This window comes from Acomys russatus, chromosome 22 (assembly GCF_903995435.1).
Source record: "Acomys russatus chromosome 22, mAcoRus1.1, whole genome shotgun sequence".
NCBI classification, from domain to species: domain Eukaryota; kingdom Metazoa; phylum Chordata; class Mammalia; order Rodentia; family Muridae; genus Acomys; species Acomys russatus.
The window spans coordinates 25,804,067-25,827,219 of record NC_067158.1 but is presented as its reverse complement, the minus strand read 5'-3'; the positions used below and the strand labels follow the sequence as shown (position 1 = coordinate 25,827,219).

The 23,153-nt window shown below is 49.2% G+C and overlaps 1 protein-coding gene across 1 annotated transcript in view; it reads left to right on the top strand.

Annotated features, from left to right (window-relative positions):
- The window catches only part of Zfyve28 (zinc finger FYVE-type containing 28), a 92,341-nt gene that overhangs the window by 21,400 nt on the left and 47,788 nt on the right, over positions 1 to 23,153 (top strand). The window contains exon 2 of the mRNA XM_051164893.1: positions 19,646 to 19,786. Within this exon, the coding sequence (XP_051020850.1) occupies positions 19,646 to 19,786 (141 nt within the window). The remainder of the gene's footprint in view (positions 1 to 19,645; positions 19,787 to 23,153) is intronic.

Genomic DNA, 23,153 nt, shown 5'->3' with positions numbered 1-23,153 from the left:
ACTGTCTTGTCCACGGTAGCTTTCTCAGTCTGACCCCTGGGAAACCCAGCTTTGAAATTTCCAATGTGCCCTGGGGCGTCTAGTGGCACCACTGTCACCAGTCGTCCTAAGGGTGCTCCACTCTCAAAGCCTTTCTCCAAATGCAGTTGTGACATGAGCACAGACATGGCTTGCTCTTCTGAGGTGCGGGGCGGGGGAAGGAGCGTTCCCCGAAGAGAGATTTACAGCCCTCCTGGGAGACTGCTGCCTGTGACCTTTTTCTTTGCTGCTGGGATTTTATTCCATGAGATAATTGTGCCTGGAGTCAACATTATTATGAGTGACCTTGTGGAAGGAACTGGGAAGTTGACATTGTGAAAGCTTCTAATTTGCCTCACTTGATGGGATCCGTGTTTAATATGGTTCTAATTGCTGGGTTTTATGTGTTGTGATATCTTAAAATTTTATTCCTGCCTTTGAAGGGAATTTATTGCAGCATCCCCACGGCATAAGCCAAGACAGGCTTTCTGCATGACCCAGAGGCAACATGGGCTGTGTCTGTCTCGCTGGGTTGGGTATGTACACTGAAGGGAGCCTGTTGCAGTCTTGTGTTTGGGTAGCTCACAAATCAATGCTTAATCTGCGAGGACAACAAACAAGATCAAGTCACCACCATGCTCTGTATAGTAAAATATGTTCTAGGTGGTTAAGCATCTCACTGTACCAAAAGAAACCAAAATTGTGACAGAAAGATGCACAGACAAGTATATCTGTCTTGGAGTAGAGGAGCACTGTAGGCTCGTGGGTTGGAAGAGGGAGAGGCACCTGAGAGTGGATTAGATACCATGAGTCCTGACATCTCAGACGTGGGAGAAAACTACCACATAGTTCAAAGATGGGGATCAGAGAGAAGAAGTACACAAAAACCATAACAATTAAGAAAACTCAGCCGGGCATGGTGACGCATGCCTTTAATTCCAGCACTCGGGAGGCAGAGGCCGGCGGAACACTGTGAGTTCGAGGCCAGCCTGGTCTACAAAGTGAATCCAGGACAGCCAAGGCTACACAGAGAAACTCGTCTCAAAAAACAACAAAGACACACAAAACAAAACAAAACCTACAAACAAAATCAATTAAGAAAACAAGCTGGGTGCACGCCTTTAATCCCAGCACCTGGTAGGCAGAGGCAGGCGGATTGCTGTGAGCTCGAGGCTAGCCTGGTCTACAAAGTGAGTCCAGGACAGCCAAGGTTACACAGAGAAACCCTGTCTCAAAAAACAAACAAAACAAAACAAAAAAACCAAGAAAACCCCCCCAAACAAAAACAAAACAACAACAACAAAACAAAACAAAGAACCCCCCCCCAAAAAAAACCCAAAACTACCATAAGCCACTTAAGGATGCTCCAGGGAAACACAGACGAAGATCATAGCCTCAAGGTCACCGGTCAGGCTTGGTGGCATACAATGCAAAGCAAACTGCAGCCCAGGGGGACAGTTAGGGCTACGCTACCATCCTTAGCTTATAGCATACATTTCCTAGACCAAGATGGTTTCTGAGAGGTGTCAGAATTCCCAGCCACATCTAGCTGCAAGGGAGGCTGAGAAATATGAGCCACATGGCAAGCTGAATGGTAGGGCCAAGTTACAGTACAGACACAGAGAGTGGAAGAAAGATGCTCCGTGTTCGTACTTGTCTTTGTTTGAGTTTCCATTGCTGCAATGAAACACCATGACCGAAAAAGCAAGATGGAGAGGAGAGGGTTTATTTAGCTTAAACTTCCATATTGCTGCTCATCACCAAAAGAAAGTCAGGACAGGAACTCAAACAGGGCAGGGACCTGGAGGCAGGAGCTGATGCAGAGGCCACGGAGGGGTGCTGCTTACTGACTTGCTCTCCATGGCTTGCTCAGTCTGCTTTCTTGTAGAACCCAGGACCACCAGCCCAGGGATAGCACCACCCGCCATGGGCTGGGCTTTCCCCCATTGATCACTAATTGAGAAAATGCCTTATAGTTGCATTCCATGGAGGCATTCCCTTAGCTGAGGCTTCTTCCTCTCTGATGATTCTAGCTTGTGTCAAGTTGACACTTAGCAGCCAGTATGACACTCGCCAGCCATCAGTGATTTTTTTTTTTTTTTTTTGGCAGTGGGAACTTGTTTCTCTCTTGATGGTTGCATTAGTCAGGGTTCTCTAGAGGAACAGAGCTAATAGAATGAGTGAATATACACACTGTGTGTGTGTGTGTGTGTGTGTGTGTATGTGTGTGTGTGTGTGAATGACTTACAGGCTGTGGTTTGGCTAGTCCAACCGTAACTGTCTACCAACAGAAGGTCCAAGAATCCAGTAGTAGTTCGGTCCCTGAGGTTGGATGTGCCAGCTGGCCCTCAGAGTGTGCTGTAATCCTAAAGTAGGCTCTAATGCCAGTGAAGGAATGGACTTGCTAGTGAGAATGAGAGCGATTAAGCAAAGAGGGAGAGCACCTTCTCCCGATGTCCTTTGTATGGCTACCAACAGAAGGCATAGCTCAGGTTAAAGGTGGGTCTTGCCACTTCAAAAGATCTGGATTGATGGGAGGCAGAGGCAGGCGGATCGCTGTGAGTTCGAGGCCAGCCTGGTCTACATAGTGAGTCCTGGCTAGCCAGGGCTACACAGAGAAACCTTGTCTTAAAAAAAAAAAAAAAAAAAAAAAAGGATACGGATTGAAAGTGGATCTTTACAGTTGGGCGCAGTGACCCGCACCTTTAATCCCAGCATGAAGGAGGCAGAGGCATATGGATCTTCTGAGTTTGAGGCCAGCCTGGTCTACAGAGTGAGTTCCAGGGCAGCCAGGGCTACACAGAGAAACTCTGGCTTGAGAAACAAAACAAAAAGTGAGTCTTCTGGGGAGGGTGGGAACAGGAAGATAGGAGTGAGGGCATTACAATCCAGAGGTAATGTGAGTAAATTATAATAAAAAAGAAAAAAATGTTTGCTGTACAAGCATGAGGGCCTGAGTTCAATCCCTAGCACCCATGTAAAGAAACCAGGCGTGTGTTCATGAGCCTAGCATTTGAGAGTTGGAGACAGATGGATTTCTGGAATTTACTGGCCAGCCAGTCTGGCCTGATTGACAGGCTCCAGGCCAGTAAGGGGCGCTATCTCAAAGAACAAGGAGGACAGCTTCTGAGAAGTGATGCCTGAGAGTGTCCTCTGACCTCTGCATGCAAGTACTCACAAGTACATGCACTTACACACACACACACACACACACACACACACACACACACACACACACACACACACACACACACACGAGTCCTATCCCATCGTCGTCCCCCCACCCAACCTGGGGAAGATATGATCAATGTACATGATTCATATATTTGAAAATGTTACAAGGAAACCTATCATTTTATACAATGAAAAAAATAAAATAAAGCTATTTTAATAATGGGGAAAAAGTCGGTCTTCCCACTTCAAGTTATTTAATTAAGAAAACAAACAAACAAACAAACAAACAAAACCCTCCCAAGTGTGTCCAGACATTATGTGGTCAAGTTGACCAAGATGAGCCATCACGGTTGTGTATCCCTGACCCTTCCTTTTCTGAGTGCTCTTCAGACTTTCTGCCTGCACTGCTAGGCAGCCATGGCAGGAGGCTGAGCGTGCTGGGAGGCTCACAGACAGGGTTCTTTCTGACTGAGTCTTGGGCAGTAACTTCCATCACTGCCCTGCTTCCGCCTCTCAGGGCTGAGGCTGTTTCCTGATGTCAGCAATCTTGGTTTCCCACAACTTTAACCTTCTTTTTCAACTTTGTTACCTTTTCTTTGTTACTAAGCTCCTCTTTTCCTGGTTCCAAGCATGCTTTCTGTTTTCTGGTTTAGATATTGCTCTTGTTAGTAAGCAGTCCATCCCTGTAAGAGAATACTTAAGATAACCAACATGTAAAAAGAATATCCTCTATACAAATATTTGTGGGGACATGCACATCCAGTTCTTTTGGGGTGCCCTGCGTGGCAAACTATTCCAGTTATAATGAAATACCATTCATGCCATGAGGATGGCTGACATTCACCCAGTGCATTCTCTCTGCTGTCAGGTCTCTGCACGTCCACACCAGTGGATCTTCTCTACTTAGATTTAGTTGTGTAAGTCCTTTGTACTTTAGAATTCACTATTAAAGCCAGCTGGTGGCGGCACACACTTTAAAACCCAGCGCTTGGGAGGCAGAGGCTGGTGGATCTCTTGAGCTCAAGGCAGAGTGAGTTCCAGGCTTTTTTTGTTTTTTGTTTTTCTTTAAAAAAAAAAAAAAAAAGAAAAAGAGAAAAGAAAATTCAGTTGTTAGTTACTTGTGCTGTTGCTGCAACAAGATACTTGAGAGAAGCAACTTAAGGAAAAGAGGGCTGAGTGCACAGCCCGTCACGGCGTAGAAGTGTGAGGTCACGGTCTGAGTGCACAGCCTGTCACGGCGCAGAAGTGTGAGGTCACGGTCTGAGTGCGCAGTCCGTCATGGCGCAGAAGTGTAAGGGGGCGTCTGGCCATGGTGCATCTGCAGTCAGGAAGGAGATGGAGGCGGGAGAGGGAGAGAGAGAGAGAGACACACACACACACACACACACACACACACACACACACACACACACGGACAGACGGACAGACAGACGGACAGAGACAGACAGACAGACAGACAGAGAGAACAAGCAGTGTGGAACCTTAGCCCATGAAATCTTCCCTCCACAATTAACCTAGAAAATCCCTCACAGATGTGCCCAGAGGTTTGTTTCCATGATGGTTTTACACCTTGCTAAGTTGATATTCCAGATCCACCTTCAGCAAGTGGAGGCTCAGTGGAGAAGTGCTTGAGTTGCATGACCCGACTTCAATCCAGGAGCCCATGGTGGAAGGACAGCACTGCCTCTCTGCAGTGGTCTGCTGACTTCCTGCAGGCTGCTGAGGCTTGCGGGTATATGCACACAAGGACAACAAGAGTGGCCTGCGAAATGGCTCAGCAGTAGAGGTGTTTACATGCAGGCCTGATGACCCAGAGTCTGATTCTCAGATCCCACAAGGTGGCAGGAGAGAACAGACTCTGACAGTTGTCCTCTGACCTCTATGTTTGCTGTCTGCAGACACACACACACACACACACACACGTAATAGATAAATGAAAAGGTTAATCTTCATAATTTTCTTCTTATTAAGTTATATTTCCCCCATTTATGTATGTGGATGTTATACACGCATGTGTGCCCGTGGCCTCGTGTGTTGGTGTATTGCATGTGTGGTTCTGGGGACTCAGAATCTGGCCCTTAGGCTTACACAGCAGGGGCTTTAGTGACTGGGCTCTCCCCAGGCCAGGCTGTATTTTCTAAGTGTAGACCCTCTGAAGATGTCTGGCAAAACCACACCCAGTCTGTGGCTTGGCTATTAAGTTCTTAACAGAATTTTTAAAATAACAGATGTCTTAATGATGATAAAATCCAATTTTCTGGCTTTTAACCACCCTTTTGTATAAAGTTCATGGATTTCTATGTGAACTAAGGCATCTTTTGGGAGGCAGGCAGATTTCTAAGTTCAAGGCCAGCCTGATTTAGGGAGCACGTTCTGGGACAGCCAGGCTTACATAGACCCTGCCTCAAAAAGCCAAAAGGAAAAAAAAAAAAAAAAAAAAAAAAGAAATTAATTCATTAAGTTAAATTAAAAAAAAAAAAAAAGAAATATTTACCAGGCTCAGAGCTTGGTGGAGAGAAAGAACTGGCCCGTGGCGTCAAGTGGGGAAGAAACGAGGTCACAGAAAGAAGAGATTGCAGGGATGCTGCGTGAGGATGCAGAGCAGCACCCCGGTACCCAGGCCTGCCGCCTCCTGGCCCTTCCTTCTGCAAATGGTGGAGGCGGGCCCCAGGCTCTCACAGCAGCCTGGTCCTCACAGCAGCCTGCATTGCCTCCTCTGTGGTCTCCTTTCCTATGGTGGCTGTTGTTCAAGTATCAAATAAATCAGATAAAACTGAGATGCACTTGGCTTCAGCTGATGCTGTCACAATGGGAGATGGTCCTGAACCCACCAGATAGATAGATAGATAGATATAGATAGATAGATAGATAGCGAACCCACCAGATAAATAGATAAGTAGGTAGGTAGGTAGATAGAGAAATAGATGGATAGATAGATAAATAGATAAATGAACAAACAGGAAGGTCCCTGGGACTCATGGCCAGCCGACCTAGCCTACTTGATGAGTTGAAGACCAGGGGCAGACTCTAGGGATCGTCCTGTCTCTATCTCCTGGCCCTGGGATTACAGGCACACATCATCACTCCTGGCTTTTGTGTGAGTGCTGGAGATCTGAACTCAGGAACCCATGCTTGCCTAGCAAGCGCTTAACCAACCAAGCCATCCCCTCACACACGTCCCCCGTCCTTGTCTTGTAAAGCGATTAGTGCCACCCTGGGCTCCCACACTCATAACCTCACCTAACCCTAGTTATTGCTCCAAGACTTCCTTCAAATGCCACTAAGATACTACTTGGGGAATTGTGTCCAACCTGGGAGTTCTGGCAACAGACAGTCAGACCGTGGCATGCTTTGTTGTGGATAAATCTTTAAAGAAGCCAGACCCAGAGGTCATACATTGTAGGAGATTCTTTTTACACTACTGCCCAGAACAGGAGGCCCATTTGGAGCTGATGGGAGGATGACTTCTAGGGGTGTGTGCGTGTACGTGTGCGTGTGTGTGTGTGTGTTCTTTCTTTTGGAGACGGCTGCAGGGTTTGCCATCCTAGTCTGCTAGACTAGCACTCATTGCAGAGGGTAGGCTCCTGGGGGAGGGGTTAGTGGCTTCAGAAAGTGGCAACCACCCTCTTTTCTAAGTCTGTTCAGCTTGCTCAAGGAGATATCACTTTGCTAACCTGCCTTAACCCTCCCTGCCTCAGCCAGTGAGGCCTCTTTAAATGCTGGCTTCTGGTAACATGCCCCTGACTCTCCTTGAATTCTGTTTATTTGTTTGTTTGTTTGTTTGTTTGGTTTTTTTTGTTTTGTTTTTTTCTGGGTAGTAACATGGGCCTATGACCCAGACTGGACCTTGTTCTTTCAGTTTGGAGTAGGCCTTGTCCAATCCACTCTATCCCAGGCCTGTGGAACTGCTAGGCACTCATAGGCAGCTGGGCCTGGGCCCACAGAGCAGACACTAGGGTGCCTGAGCTGCCTGTTAAACCCAACTTCACTAATCCACTTGTCTCAACTCAGGTTGCAGGCTTGCATGGCCAGTGCTTTCACCCATTAGCTGTCTGCACAGTCACATAAAATGCACTTTAAAGTATCTTTTAATCTATTGAAATTAAAAAAAAAAAAAAATGATCTCCTAAAGTTTCTACACCCACCTGCCAGGCAGGCCATTCCTTTTCCTGACAGCACGTTCCCTTCATGGCCTCTTGCTGCCTGTAGTCTTTTGCTGTGAGCGGTTCCTTGGCTTCTTCCCAATACCACTGTCTGTCTGCAGTTAGTGTAGGAACAGCATGTGATTGGGAGTTTTATTAGAAAATTAAATTTTCTTCTGAAGGCCTTTCGCTTGGCCAGGCTCACTGATGCACAGCTATATAGTATGGCTTGCTTGGGAAGCTGAGACAGGAGGACCACTTACTTGATCCTAGGAGTCTGAGTTCATCCTGGGCAATACAACAAGACCCTATTCCTAAAAACAAAGTGGGATGAAAAGAACCAACTTTTCTGAATGGCCTGTGGTGGCCTGCAGAGAAAGCATTTCAGCCAGGCCAGTGTCGTCGCCTGTGTTGCTGCTGCAAGGTCCTTACCCAGCAGCTCCCTGGCACAGGGGGTATATTCTAATAGAACGGGGCTGTTGCTCCTCATGTGATCAGTCCGCCCTGCCGGGCTGGGATCTTCCCCAGAACAGCTCCCTTGTGTTCCCGCATCATAGAGCAGATTGAGGTCCCAAAAGACTTCTTTGTTCTCTGGCAGGGTGGAGGCCAGCACACTTGGAACAGGACCTTCTGCAGTCAGTTTTCTCCTGGCCGCCGAGCTCTGCTGAGCACTGCTGTCCTTGAGTGATTTTAGCAGCTGTGTGAAGGCTGCTGGCTCTCCCACACTATCATGGCCTTCTGAGATGGCTTTGGCAAGAATGAGGCTGGGAAAAGGAACATTGTTCGGAGGGACAGTGGGTACAGAGGATCATTCTTATTGGGGTCTCTAAGATAGACCTTAAAATCTTAATTTACCAGGTTGCTGAGAAACCAGAGAGGCTGCAGGGAGGCCTCTGTGCAGTTATGCACAAGCCCTTTCTCATAAAACATCTCACTTGCTACAAAAGCTTTTCAGGCGAAATGAGGTTCTAACCCTCAGAATTTATGGTGAGTCTCTCAGGTATGGATGAAGTTTGACAACTGTCACTGGCCAGAATTCTTCTCTCTCAAGTCTTTCTGTTGTGGCGTATTTTGGTGGCTGCCCCTGTCTGGTCCACCTTCAGCGTGTGTGTTGGGCAGAAGCTGTGCTGGGGCTCTCCTTATTTATAAGCAGGTGAGATCGTATGACCTTTTGGTTACGTTTCTGCTGTGCTCAGCTGAGGCGGAGGTACACCTACCCTACCCTGCACACTTGCACCTGTACACCATTTGTAGGGTAGAGGGATTCTCTTCTCCATGCTGTGGACCACAGGGACCAAAATCAAACACACATAGCTTCTTCTCTATGTCTTTATTTTTCTGGAATTCCGCCAACAGTGCAGTCTGTTGGGGTCCACCTGTGTTGGATAGATAGCGCAGTAACCCTGAATCCAGCTGAGTCCACCCACACCCCCACCCCATGTACACAACACTGGGCACACTGGAACTAAGGCCTAGCTAGCCAGTGCTGGCCATCTTTGAGCCTGAGGAAAGAAAGCTATCTGTGTGACACCACCTAAGGGTCACTTGTCCCCCGGTTAGGTCCAGTGTTCAAAGCTCTGAAAGCTCAGAGATTGCAGATTCTGAGTGGACCGGAAGCAAAGATGGGGGAATGGGGAATCTGTGGGACAGGCCTGACCTGGGAGTCCCCAGGCAGCATTCAGACTTTGTACAGTTGGGAAGTCCGTGAGGAGACAGCTTAGGTTGCTGTAGAGAGCCAAGCTTCAAGTTTCTGTCTGTACCCTGAGGCCCTGCTGCAGGCAAGTAGACGTAGGAGGTGTGGGGTGTGATGGTAGAGCAGTTTGTAAGCATGGGGCAGACCCACCTGGCTATGACTGTCTGACTGACAGGTCACAGCCTTTTTCCTTTCCTGTATGACTGCCGAGGAAGGAACCAGCACCAACCCCTGACCCACTTCATGTCCTTAAAATGTAGTTGTCTCCGTTCCCTGGCTGTGGGACTTCAAGCTGCCCTCCACCCTCTGCCCACTTCTGTTCAGGGCTGCCCCAGCATCTCCTTCTTGCCCTGGCAAATGCTAGGGGTTCTAAGACTTGCTTCCCTGTCACCTGGATGCCCTGTTCCACTTGTTACCTTGCCGCATGCTTTCCTGGGGGAGTCCCTTGGGCCTCTGTCCAGGGTTGCTGTTGCAGTGGGCAGGTGGTGGATAGCTCTGCTAGGCTCTAACTGGGCCACTCAGTGTGCACAGCACAGACGTTTTCTGCAATCTGCATGGTCCCCATCTGCCCTTCACCTTCATCCCTCGGGCAGTCCAGTGATCCCTGGTCTGGGTCAGGGCTGCCTGCTGGAGGTGGGACCCCTACTTGAGGGAGGGATATATATAGTATTTGGTTCCTTAATCTGGTCACCTGTTTCTTGCTGTCGTTGTTGTGCTCACTAATGAGGGCACCAGGGACCATGCACCAATTTACTAGGTGTTCATGAAGCCTGCCACAGTGCTACAGGGTCACTTAGTAGGTCACTTAGCCGGGGGTGGAGCATGCTGGGGATTTGATCTTGGAGCTCAGCTGGTCCCTTTAAGGTCTAGGCTGCGGATTACTCCCTTCCCTCAGGCCGTTGTTCCTTTAATCACATTATTGAAATGGTTTGTTTCTATTACATCACAGGGATGGCGTTTGCCAATGTGAACAAAACAACAGGGCAGCTTGGCCAGCAGAAAGTGCTGTGAGAGGCTGTGCTGCAGCCTAGGGACAGACAGGGCTCCCAAGGGCCCCACACCTCTGAGGACAGGCCAGCTGTGCATCCAGGTCAGGCTGCAGGCATGTGTGGGATGCTGACTGTCTCTAGGTACTTGTGTGAATGAGTGGAACCAGGGTACCTGAGGAGGGCCCAGCTCAGTGTTTGGAGGCCTGTCACCAACAGCTGTGTGTGGCCCGAGCAGCTGTTGGAGTAGGTAGTTGCTGTGGTGAGCAGCTGAGTCAAGGTACCTCTTGTAGTGGCAATTTTTGAATTTTGGTTTCTTTAAAAGGCACAGAAACATTATAAGAATATGTTTTTCATTTTAATCCCAAGTGTGGCGATACAGACCTGCTTCAGAGCAGCCATGATTTGCCTTGCGCCTAGCTGGGGGGGCATGGTTTTGCCAGCTGCAGATGGTTTCTGCGATTGGGTGACGGTTAGAATTCTAGGGGCTTTTTCAGAGGTTATATAAATGCTAGGACCCCGAGAGGTGGTGGTGGTGGGTTTTTGTTTGTTGGCTGTGGTTTGTTAAGTACACATGTGCCAAGGAGAACCAACAACGAGAACAAATTAGATGCCCTAATGGCGAAGACCAAACCGGCACCGAGGAATTTGACATTCCTAGTCAGCAGGAAGCAGTCTAATGGTGACGTCACCCCTTTCCTCTATCCTTTTTTTTCTCTTCTATCTAGTGTTAGGGGCTTGAAAGGGTGGAGAAAGGTGGAGGAAAAAACCCACAAAGTAGCAAACACTGGCTACAGTCCACCAGAGGCTTTTCTTGGTTTTCTGTGACACTTCTGGATTTGGGAGATTGGAGTGCAGAGTTCAGGAGAGGTCAGGGGATGGTACTACAGGGGGCCATCTCTTCACTGAGCTCTCCTCTCTCTTTCTGTTTTTTGTTTTTGTTTTTTCGAGACAGGGTTTCTTTGTGTAGCCTTGGCTGTCCTAGGCTCACTTTGTAGACCAGGCTGGCCTTGAGCTCACAGTGATCCGCCTGCCTCTGCCTCCTGAGTGCTGGCACTCTCCGCTCTCTTTGTGAAGTCCATGTATGTCCACTGTCTGAGGATATGCCAAGACTGAAAGGTAAAGTACCAGGGTTACGTGCTTTGAGTGCTGGGGCAGTGAGTGATGGAATGGGGGAAGGAGGTCTCTTTTGGAAATTGGTTTTCAGATCGCAGCTGACCTTCTGGGGACAGCTGCTTGGGGAAGAACTTCCTAGGCTTTGTGCCACTTACGTGCTGACCTGGGGCAGGAACTGTCCTCTCTGGTTCAGCACGCTTCCTGTTCTACCATCTGTGCAGGTCACATGTCCAGCTACCTGCCTGCCTGTTATTCTCCTTCCTGGAGCCTGACCAAGACCATGAGGCTGCTGTCTTGAGCTACAAGGCATCACTTAATGTCCTCTAATTGCAGTTATTCATGTCGTATTTCGGAGGCAAGAGTGTGAACAGGGTCTAGCCCTCGGCACTGGCGTACCCGCTCCTTTCACCAGAGATGCCTGAGGGTTCTCACTATGGCCCTGGGCAGAGTTGTAGCTTCATAGTCTCTAACATGCAACCCAGGCCATTTGTTACCTTCATGAGCTCCAGGCTCCCTGCCTGGACCGCTGCCCGGAAGGCTCTGATGAGCAGTGTTCTACGCAGGGCTGGGCCTGATTCCTCAGGAGTGGCTCATGGTGAGCAGGGGCTCTACAGATGGTTCAGGTTTCCCAGCCTTACTAGAAGTCCGCTGAACTGCAGGGGAGCACTTCAGAGTCACCCATGGCTGCTCAGAGGGCCGCTGTGGGCAGGGCCCACATTCACACTATGAGTGTATCCACATTGACAGCCACAGTCATGAGGGCGTTTGCTTCTTGGAGTTAGTGCTGCATCGGTCAATTCTGTATTGGGACTTACACTTATAATTGCTCGGCATAGCTATGAGTCTTCGTGTGTAGGACATGTGTGAATGACTGCAGGCACATTCACACCACAGGGGGAGCGGAGGACAACCTCAGGCATCAGTCTTACCTTGTTTGACTCAGGCTCTCCTCTTTGTTGTTTGCCCCCGCACACCCCAGGCTAGCTGGCCTGTGGGCTTCAGAGGTGTTTCCTGGCTCCACCTCTCACCTCTCCATGGGAGCAGTGGGAGCAGTGGAATGACAAATGTGTGTCCAGGCTTCTTTTTTTTTTTTTTTTTAAGATCGATTTATATTTATTTTGTATACAGTGCTCTGCTTGCATGTACACCTGCCTGCCAGAAGAGGGCATCAGATCTCATTATGGATGGCTATGAGCCACCATGTGGTTGCTGAGGATTGATTGAACTCAGGACCTCTGGAAGAGCAGACAGTGCCCTTAACCTCTGAGCCGTATCTCCAACTCCCCCTAGGATCTGAACTCAGGTCCTCATGTCTGCACTTTATCCACTGAGCCATCTCCCTCCCCTCCAAGAATTGTTTCAAAATAAAATTCTTTATGATTAATTTATGAGCAGATGTTTGATTTGTATGCCTATTTCATGCACTTGTATACACAGGGTGATCTGAAGATTTGTTGGGAAAGAGATCACCAGGGAAAAAAGCCTAAGACCTGTTCTAACCTTCCTTCCCTCTTTCAACAGCAGGAGTTTCCTCTGCCCTGGATGTAGTTGAGACAGTATTGACACAATATTGTTTTAAAGGCATTCCTACAGTGAGCGTATGATTTTATGATGTTACAGTGTCTATTTCACACTTTTTCCTACTTACAGCCGTCCCTTTGTTGTACACATTTTCTTTTGGGAGATCAAAACACTTAAAATCAGTCTGGCTGTAGCCTCTCTGCCTCAGGCCTGTGAGCCAACCTGCAGGGGGCCAGGGCCCGCCAGGCTGGTGTGTAGTGCTGACCAGTGAGTTGGCGAATTTGCTGTATGGGCCTTGGATACTTACAATTAGAGACTTCATATCCAAAATTTTCTCTTGGATCCTGTTAATCAGGACAAATTGAATCTCATTGGTTTTGTTAATTCATTTCCTGGGACCCCTGCCTGGAGGTTTCCTCTTGCACAGCACCTGGGCCTTGGCATAGGTGTGACTGACATAGTAATTAAAAATCTGTTCTGCTCCCGCACTTTGGCCTGTGAGGAGACACGGCAGAACTTTGATTCCTTAGTCTGAAACAGCAATCCTGAGGGGCTTGGTGCGCTTGCTCTGTTAGCAGCTGAACCCTTAACACAGCGCAGGCATTTTGTGTTTTTCTTAAAACTCTTAATTTATCTGTTCTAGGTGTATGTGCATGCCTTTATGTGTGTATGCATGTGCCCGTGTGTGTGTGTGTGTGTGCGTGCGCGCGTGTGCGCGTTCATAGATCTCTCATACTGCTTACTGGTCCAGACATTGTATGTCTTTTTTTTCTAAGGCTTTAATTCATAGAACTCAAAGCCAGGTGAAAGCAAACGAGGCTTTTTGTGCACTAGTGTCAAGCCTGCAGCATCTGAATGGCCCTTTGCAGGGGAAGCAGAGCGTGAAAATGCTTGTGTTTACGGCCACAGAGACATTTAGAGCCGACCTAATCCTGTGGGGGTTGAAGTTGGACACGTTGTTTGGGATGCTCCTACCTGGCTGGAGCTGTGGGTCTTCAGCTGTGGACACCCTAGCTGTTTCCCCCACACCAGCGCGAACTGCCAGTGGTTTCAAAGTTCTCTTTATTTATTTTTAAATTGCATTTTATTTAGTCTCCCTTTCTTTCCTCTCCCTTCTCCCTCCCCCTCGCCTCGTGTGTGTGTGTGTGTGTGTGTGTGTGTGTGTGTGTGTGTGTGTGTGTGTGCAGGATTCTGTTTTTCTGCAGAGGCCCCAGTATTCCCTCTAAGCTCAGCAGGAAGGATTCTTGGTGGGCTGATCCTGATTGCTCTGCTGGGCTCTCTGAAACAGCTTAGCCATGCCATGTGTTACTGGCATCTTCCACCTTGCCAGTGAGCCCCTCTTCCTGGCATTTGTCCTCCAAGCAAGCATACAGCCCAGATATGGGTACTTACTGTTGTGGGACAGGGTGAGAGGTGTGTGGGGACTGCACACTCAGGGCCATCATTCTACAGTGACCCAGCGACAATCCGCACTGAGGCTGTCATTAGGTACTGGACTCTGTGTAGGGGTATCTGCCGGCCAGTGTGGGTGCACGATCCTCAGAACTTTGCCTTTTGACAGTAAGTTAGAGGCAGCAGAGAATTCTGGATGATGGAGGGTGGTGATTTGATGTTTCCCATGAGCCTGCTGTGTTAGAGACACAGGCAAACTCGTTTGAATCTTTTACAATATTAGAACTTATTGACCAACAGTACATTCGCAAGGTTTGACAGTTTTGTTGTGTTTTTGGCTACTTTTTCGTGACAGGGTTTCTCTGTGCAGTCCTGGCTGTCCTGGAACTCACTCTGTAGACCAGGCTGGCCTCGAACTCAGAGATCCATCCACCTGTCTCTGCCTCCTGAATGCTAGGATTAAAGTTGCACACAAACACAGCTTAACTTAATCCTGCTTTCTTTAATAGCTGGTTCAAACACAGGTTATTTTGTATTTGTGTAATTATGTTCATATGTGTGTGTGTATATATGTACGCACATATGCCTGTGTGTGGATGGAGGTCAGAGGTTGCTACCATATGTCCTCCTTGTTTGTTCTCCACTGTATTTTTTGAGACAGAGTCTCTGATTGAACCTTGAGCTTATGAATTTGACTAGAGTAGCTGGGCAGTCAGCCTCTGGGACCCTCCTGTATATGCCTTCTACACACACACACACACACACACACACACACACACACACACACACACACTTGCAGAAGTCTCTGTAGGGAGTCAGATAAATAGCCCAGCAGGAGGTCTGCTGGAGATACCAGTGCTGTTAAGCAGGCCTGTTCCTGCTGACTTTTGGTCCTTGGCCCCCTGGTGGGCCATTTAGTGCAGGGTAGATGGGAAGGTGGTGATAGGGGTCATGAAGGTCATCCAGGGGTGGAATAGGCCACAAACCTAGCTGAGGAGTCACCATAGTGACACTAACTGAGCAAGGAGGTCTAGTGCTGGGCAGAGAGGTGCAGAGGTTTCAACCCTAGAGGCTGCAGATCACAGACAGGCCTGAGTGTGGCAACCAGTGAGCCTTTGATTCTACTGTGGATACCTGTCCAGGGGTGTGGGCAAGGCATAGCTACTATCCTAGCAGCAATCCTACACCAAACATCCATCACCTGGCAGAGCAGGTAACACTCCTCCTCTGTCATACATTAGAGCCTGTCTGGCCCCAGGAAGTGTCCACTGTAAAGTAGGGTGAGCAGGGACAAGAGATGGAAGAGTCTCCCCAAAAGATGTTAGTAGTTCTGCCGAGGCCTCTGTGTTTCTCTTTGCATTCTGTCTCCCTGAGGCTGGGCCCTTAGCACTGTCCCGGCTACTGAGTGGACTCTTTGTTACAGCTTAGACACATAGCTGCTTGAGGCGTGAGGTTCTGGTCTTTCTTCTAAACTGATTGCTCTTCTCCCCAGCCTGTACTCTAAAGCCACATGAAGGCTCCAAGACAGAGAATGGCCCACTCCGGTCACAGTGGAGAATATAGGGCAGAGGGTGGGCCTTGACTCCTGCAGGGAGATGATTTAAAATGCTAGCGGGTATGGCTCTTCCACTTTAGGTCTTCCCCAGACCGAACGGTTAACTCTTGCAACTGTGCATACATACCTGCATGCACAGACTGATAGAAATGCACGCACATTTACACACATGCACAATTCATACATACACAGGTCATGTGCACACTCACCCGTGTACACATGGGTGCTGTTGGCTTCTGAGGAGCACAGAGAAGAGGGAGGTAGGTGGAAACCACATGTCGGCCTCTTGAGGCTGGGTCCATTCCTTGCTCGTGGGTTGGTTGCAGCCTGGGAGCCTGTGACAGATGGCGCTTTCCTGACAACCCTAGGCCCTTGTCAGCTGCTCTGCACCGTGTTTCTGCCAAGCCTTCTCTTTGTAGTGTTTCTTGCTGGGGGGCTTAAGGTCAGAAGGGAACTATGGTTCTGTTGAGCTAGGTGACCACCTGAGCTGGGTGACAGGTAAAGTGGGCTGTAGCATTGATGAGGTGTCCAGCACAGGTTGATTGGGTGGTGATTAAGTTTTTCCCTGCTCTGAGAGAGAGTCAGGCCCCTTCCAGGAGAAGGAGTAACAGACGGAAGCTGTTTCTGTCACCTGGGAAATAGGTGTGCCTATGGATGCCCGTTTTTCCTCAGGGAATGTCCTTGCCTTGGCACCTAGGAAGGGAAGCCAGTGGGCACCACAAGCCAGACTGGGATCCTGGGGGCTGTGTCAGAGAGGGAGCTGACAGCTTTGGTCTTGGGATGTCACGGTCATGTAGAGGGAAGAGCAGAGACAGGACCTGCAGTTAAGTTAGTCAGAACTATGCTGTGGGAAGAGAGGAGTAAATGTGTCTGTCATCCGCCCCATCTTTTTTTTTTTTGGGTGCATGCATGCAGAAGTCAGAGAGCAACTTGTGAGATCTGGTTCTTTCCTTCTTCAGTGTGGGCCCAGGGAATTAAACTCTGGCTGTTGGGCTTTATGGGTTGAGCCATCTCCGTGTGTGTGTGTGTGTGTGTGTGTGTGTGTGTGTGTGTGTGTGTGTTTCTGACTGTGGGTGAGTGTACCATAATACACACATGGAGGTCAGAGGCCAACCTTGGCCCCTGCTCCTTGCCCCTGATCCTGATAGGGTCTTGCTGTTGTTATTCACTGTGCTGGCTCCCTGGCCTATGAGGTCACTCACTTTTTAGCTTCCAGGGCTTCTCTTATCTCTACCTCCTGCTTGTCGTAGAAGTGCCGGCCTTACAGACATGCGCTGGTTAGGCCTTCTGTGGGCTCTGAGGATCTGAACTCAGGTCACTATGCTTGCATGGCAGACCTTTATCCGCGGAGCCATTTCCCAGACCCCAGCCCTCAAACCTTGATCTCATTGCATCACAATCTGTGGTGTTTCATAGCGCTTCTGGGGATGGGTGAGAAGTCAGCCCAGGTGTGGAGGGGAAGGTGGCCGGCACTGGAGGCAGCGTGCAGCACAAGGGGCCTTTCTCTCCACCCAGGTAGGGGGTAGGGTGCTGCATCTGCATCTAGACCAGGTTAGGCAACATCCGGGAGTTCCCTCTCAGCCTCCTACAGAGTGTCCTGGGGAGGTTTGACACCCATCGTAACTTGGGACTCTAGCCAGCTGTGAAGTGCTATGCAAATTCTGATTGGTGCCTCTGGGAGTTCAAGTCCCATGAGGGGCTGCCTGGCCACGCCTGGGGTTCCTTCTTCCTCCCCAGTATCCTTGCAGTTGGGTGGTTCAGGGCTAATGCATGTTTGTGGCCAAGGCTCTGTAGTTAAGAAAAAGCCTCCCTGTCCATCGACTAGATCTGGATAGGGGTTCGAAGTTTACTCCATGTATTGTCCTTGGCTGGTGCCATAGTTTGAGCAGGACCCTTGGGCCCAGATCTGCCCATCATAATGTTCTTCTTGTAGGTTTCTAGGACCCTCTGGATCCTTCTATTTCCCCATTCTCCCATGCTTCTCTCACCTAAAGTCCCAATAGGATGTCCTCCCCTCTGTCCCACTTTCCTGGTAAGTGAAGACTTTCATGGGACGTGCCTCTTGGGCTAGTGTCCACATATAAATGAGTATATACCATTTGACTCTTTCTGTTTCTGGGTGAACTCACTCATTATGAACATTTCTAGTTCAATCCATTTGTCCACAAATTTCGGGAATTCCTTGTTTTTAATAACTGAGTAGTATTCCATAGTGTAAATGTACCACAGTTTCTTTATCCATTCTTCTACTGATGGACACTTAGGTTGTTTCCATGTTCTGGCTATTATGAATAAGGCCGCTATGAACATGGTTGAGCATATGTCCCTATTGTGTGGTGGAGCATTTTCTGGGTGGAGAGTGGGGACTGACTTTCACACGAACTCTGGTGCCCCATATTTGACCATGTCCCCTTGATGGGGAGGCCTGGTGGCACTCAGAGGAAGGATAGCAGCCTACCAAGAAGAGACGTGATACCCTATGAACATATACAGGGGATGGAGGTCCCCCTCAGTCACAGACATAGGGGAGGGGAGTAGGGGAAAAGCAAGAGGGAGGGAGGAATGGGAGAATACAAGGGATGGGCTAACAATTGAGTTGTAATATAAATAAATTAATAAAATATTTTTAAAAAGGAAAAAGCCTTCCTGAGGCCTGGCCACGTAGAGCACAAGGGAAGGGGCAGCGAAAGCGGACTGTGAGGGAAGGGAAGGGAAACTATAAACAATGCCCAGAAGTTAGCGTATGTTGAACACATTGTGGTATAAACATAGCCACGTGCATGAGTGGAACAGAGCGGGCCAGTGTTATCTCTGTGCGAGCAGCATTACAGCAAATTTGGGCTGGTACATTTATGTACGTTTCTCTCTCTTGGGTCTTTTGCGTTTCCTTGTGGTATTGGAGGCTGGGGGGAGCCTTGTGCATGAGAGGCAAACGCTCTGACTCTGAGCCATATATCCTCAGCCCTCCCCCGTGCCTTCCTTCTTGCAGTCTTGAGCACCTCAGCCCTCCCCCGTGCCTTCCTTCTTGCAGTCTTGAGCACCTTTTACCAAAACATGTTGGGGCTTCACCACTTTTCCTTCATTTCTCTGAATCCTGGACTGTCAGGTATAAAGAAAAGAGTCCTTCCCTTAGGAGCCGAGGAAATCATTGTTTAAAAGCTTAGAGCGGTGGGCTTGCTGTGTATGTGTAGGAAAATAAGGCAGCCAGTATGGCTGCAGCAGACAGTGGGCAGACATCAGGCCAGATGGAGATGCAGGGAGCCTGGGCTCTTCTCAGAGTTTGGCTTGTTGCAAGATCAGAGCCAGACTCCTGTGAGTTCAGCGCAAGGGAGGCTTCTGAGCTGAGGAAACTGGTGTTCCCCAAGTGTTGCAGAAATGGGGCTGAGATGGCGGGGGTCTCCAGGGGCCAGGGAGTGGAGGCCGTGATCACAAGCCCTGCCAGTCATTCTCATTCCAGTGGAGTGAAACTACCATCTTATTCTGGGCTCGCCCCGTCAGTGGCTGTCTTTGTCATTTCTGTTTAGACTTCAGAATTAAACAGTTTTTCTTAGACAAAGTCTTACATAACTCAGGCTCATATCAAAGACACAATCCTCCTGCCTCAGTTTTCCCCAGTGCTAAGATGGCAGGTGTGTGCCGCTAGGCCTGGTATGTATGCATGTGTGTGTGTGTGTATACCTCCAATCCTATATATTATATAACTAATATATGATATAATATTATATATATATATTTTTTCTATCCCTCTCAAGCGTTTTTATGTCATCTCAGGGCCCTGGACCTCTCTCTCTTTCCCTTATCTGGAATTCTAATGAGGATCTTTTGTGTATAGTGAGCTAAGTGGGCACAGCCCCAGTGGCCTGGCTTTTGTTCTGGTTGTATTCCTAAAGGTTCTTATGGGAAATTTAATGAGATTATTAATGTTTGGGGTGGAGGAGTCCAGGTTAGAGACGCAGCCCTGGGGGCCATTCCAGTGGCCACCTGCCACGTAGGAACAAGGTCAGCAGTTACCACCTCCTCATGTTCCCGGCTCCTCTCTCTCCTGCAGAGGTCAGACCCACAGCTGCTGGCCCAGTTCTACTATGCTGATGAGGAGCTGAACCAGGTGGCCGCAGAGCTGGACAGCCTGGATGGGCGGAAGGAGCCCCAGCGGTGCACCCTGCTTGTCAGCCAGTTCCGCTCCTGCCAGGTGAGCGGGAAGGTGGGGGCTTCGGGGTGTGGGTCTCCATCTTGGGGGAGAGTCTTGCTTGGGTAAGCGTGTGTAACCAAGGATGGATGCTGTGACCTGTCCTGGGTGAGCATGTGGGTTTGCCCTGTAAGGATGTGATCAGGGTCCTGGGGATAAAGAAGAGTCTAGACCCAAGAGGGGCATGGTCTTGGCAGGATCTAATGGGATGGGGAGCTGGGTTGCAAGTGCTAACTGCACTGAGTGGCACTTGGGAGGAGGAGAAGCTGAGAGCCAGTGTGAGGTAGGGAGCAGCTGGCTTGGGAAGGAGGTGCTTGCCCTGGCTGCTCTGGGTAATGTGTGCAGAGTTGGGGGGGCGGGGCAGTGACTGCACTCGGCTGCTGACTCATGGTGCTGTGAGCTTTTGCTGCATAATTCAGAGACAGTTCTGGAAGCTGGTGCTAAAAATACCTTGCCAGCAGCATTTTTCTTCCAGGGCACCAAACGTTCACGAGGCGTTTCCAGCAGGGACAAAGTTTTGTCAAGTGACAAGCACAGTCTTTTGAAAAGTTCAGGAACCTTCTTTATGTATTTTGCCTACAAGTTTTTGCTGGGTCCTCTGTTCTGGGAGGTGGGTCTGGTGCATGCTCACCTGACAGGGAGCTAACCCATGACTCTCACGGTGGCCCTCAAGGCCTTGCTGTCTGTGGTCGCCACAAAGTAGCCAAGCTGCTGACACTCCAGGCTACCTGCAGGACGTCACTTCCTCCTCATGTTCTTGTCTATGGTCTGTTCCCATGGAGCTCCAGTGTCAGGGCCCTGTCTGTGGGTCACAATCTGCTCCTTCTTTCTCTGGGCTCTGTGACCCTGAGCTGTTCAACATAGCTTACACCTGCCATTGTGTCTGTCCCAAAAGATGCCCCAGGCTCCTCCAGGGTCAGCCTCCCTGCTTTCCAGGAGCTCCTGTTAGAAACAGCTTCTGCCAGGGCAACAGTTACTAGGAAGCCCCTGCAAAGGCGAGAACCTATAGAGGACAGAGGCATAAAGGGGCTGAAAGGCCCTTCCCCCTGCTCCTGTCTATTGGGAAGAGGGACACCTGTGGTCACTTTGGGATATGGCTGTGGCCAGCTTAATGTCTCATTCCGAGCTAGGCGTCCATTGGTGTCCGTGACAGTGTTACTTTAGGTAGGCTGGGGAAAGGGATGTCAAGCTGGTGGTTCCTTTTTAGGTCAATGGTCAGGTTTCAACTCAGTGAGTCTCCTCGTCTTCTTGGCCCCTCTATAGCCATGCTGTCTATGTTGACTCAGTTTCTCCCCTGCCCCATTCCACACACGTACTCCCGGTGCTTCCCAGCCCTTCTGGGACCTATTAGATGACGCAGGCTCAGCATGTGCAGCTGGGGGCTCCAATTCTCATCCTTGGCACCTAATGCAAACTTTGCCCATGAACCAAGAATTTCTTGTCTCCTCATGGTGTTCTGACCAGCACTCTGGGTTAGTCTATGAGTTGGTGCTGCTCTGCAGAAGGCTAAGGGACATCTATAAACTGGTCTTGTGAGCTCAGGTCTTACCAAGGGAGTGCAGGCCACAGTGCTCTATTTTCCTGCTCCGGGCCCTTCATTCTTAAAAGGCCTCTCACCACTCTGACAGTAGAAACCTAAGATTTCCCCCATGCTAGCCAGGTTGGTGGCGCATGCCTTTAATCCCAGTCCTCGAGGGGCAGAGGCAGGAGGATCTCTGTGAGGCCAGCCTGGTCTACAAAGCAAGCCCAGGACGGCCAGTGCTACACTGAGGAACTCTGTCTAGAGAAAAACAAAACAAACAAAGATTCCCCCATGCCAGATGGGTGCCTTCAGCTCAGTGCTTCTTATGCCTCCTGATGACAGGTCAGAGTTCAGGGCAGAGCTTCCTTTCCTTGTCGTTTGTGATGGAGGAGGCAGGTGAATACCACTCAGGGTGATATCTCGACATCGCCTGAGCAAGGCATGCCTGTCTCTGTGGAGTTAGAAAATGCTCCATCCTAGACCGCAGGATGAGTTTGCCAACTTGGAAGCCCTCGGAACCCTGCCTGTCCTTTGGCTTTATGGAGGTTTCCTGCATAGGTGTGGGCGATGCCCTTGCCTCCCCTCAGGGTTTGAGGATCAAGTTGAAAATCCAGGCCTGTAACAGCCAGCCCCATCCTGAAGCTGCTCAGAGCCTGGCTACCTGTCACCTCATTCATGTAAGACTCCTGTTACCTCAGAGGTTGCAAGGGCTTTAGGATTGTATGTTAAGAAGATGAAAAAAGAACACACACACACACAGAGTTTTGAGGTGGGAAATCTCTGTCTGTTGCTTAAGCTCTTGGGATCCACTGATATTTCTGTCTCATCAAGTTGCTGGACTGTGCCTGGTTCCCAAATGCATTTCATGCCTCACTTTCTAATTCACTTAGTAGTTTTGACATTTTTCTTTTGAGTCCATTAGATGTTTCTGTATATAAGTTTTCTGCAAATACAATTTTGTGCTTATTTTTTAAAAGCTTGCTTTTATTATATTGTATATATGCGTGTGTAGCTGTGTGCGGGTGTGTGCACATGAGAATAGGTGACTGTGGAGGCCACAAGAGGGTGTTAGACCCCCCTGGGGCTAGAGCTGCAGGCATTTGTGAGCTGCCTTGTGGGGGAGGGTGCAGAGAACGGAACTCTGGTTCTCTGTCAGAGCAGAGTGCACTGTTAACTTCTGAGCCATCTCTCCAGCCCCATTCTTGTGCTCTTCTCTCTTCACTGGCTGTCTAGATTTTGTGTTATGTGCCATGCCCTGCTCCTGAGGCCCCAGTGGCGTTCCAGTCCAGTGCTCTGTACATGTGGTGAACAGACTTATTCCTACCTTGGGAGAGACAGTGGTCTGTCATTTATGTATTATTTGTTTATTTTGTTTTTTTGAGACAGGGTTTCCCTTGTAGCCCTGGCTGTCCTGGATTCACTTTGTAGACCAGGCTGGCCTCAAACTCACAGAGAACCACCTGCCTCTGCCTCCCAAGTGCTGGGATTAAAGGCGTGCGCCACCACGCCCGGTGACGGTGGTCTGTCTTTTGTCACCAAGCATGTAGGATTTCTGCAGACCCTCTTCATCTTGCCCAGGAGGTGGCTTTCTACTTATAGCTTGCTAAGGGCTCTTATCAGGAATGGTTGTTGGAGTTTTGTCAAATACTTTGTGACTATTGGGATAATCAAGTTCCTTACTGTGGTAAATGATATTGGGTATTTTTACATAATACATACTGACTGTTCCTATGATTATTCTCTCAGCTGCCCAGCATCGGCTGCATGCAGGTGCTGTGAGGGCGGGGCTCTGTCTGGAACACCCATTAGTCCACTTCCAGCACTGAGCATACAGTAAGCATCCAAGCA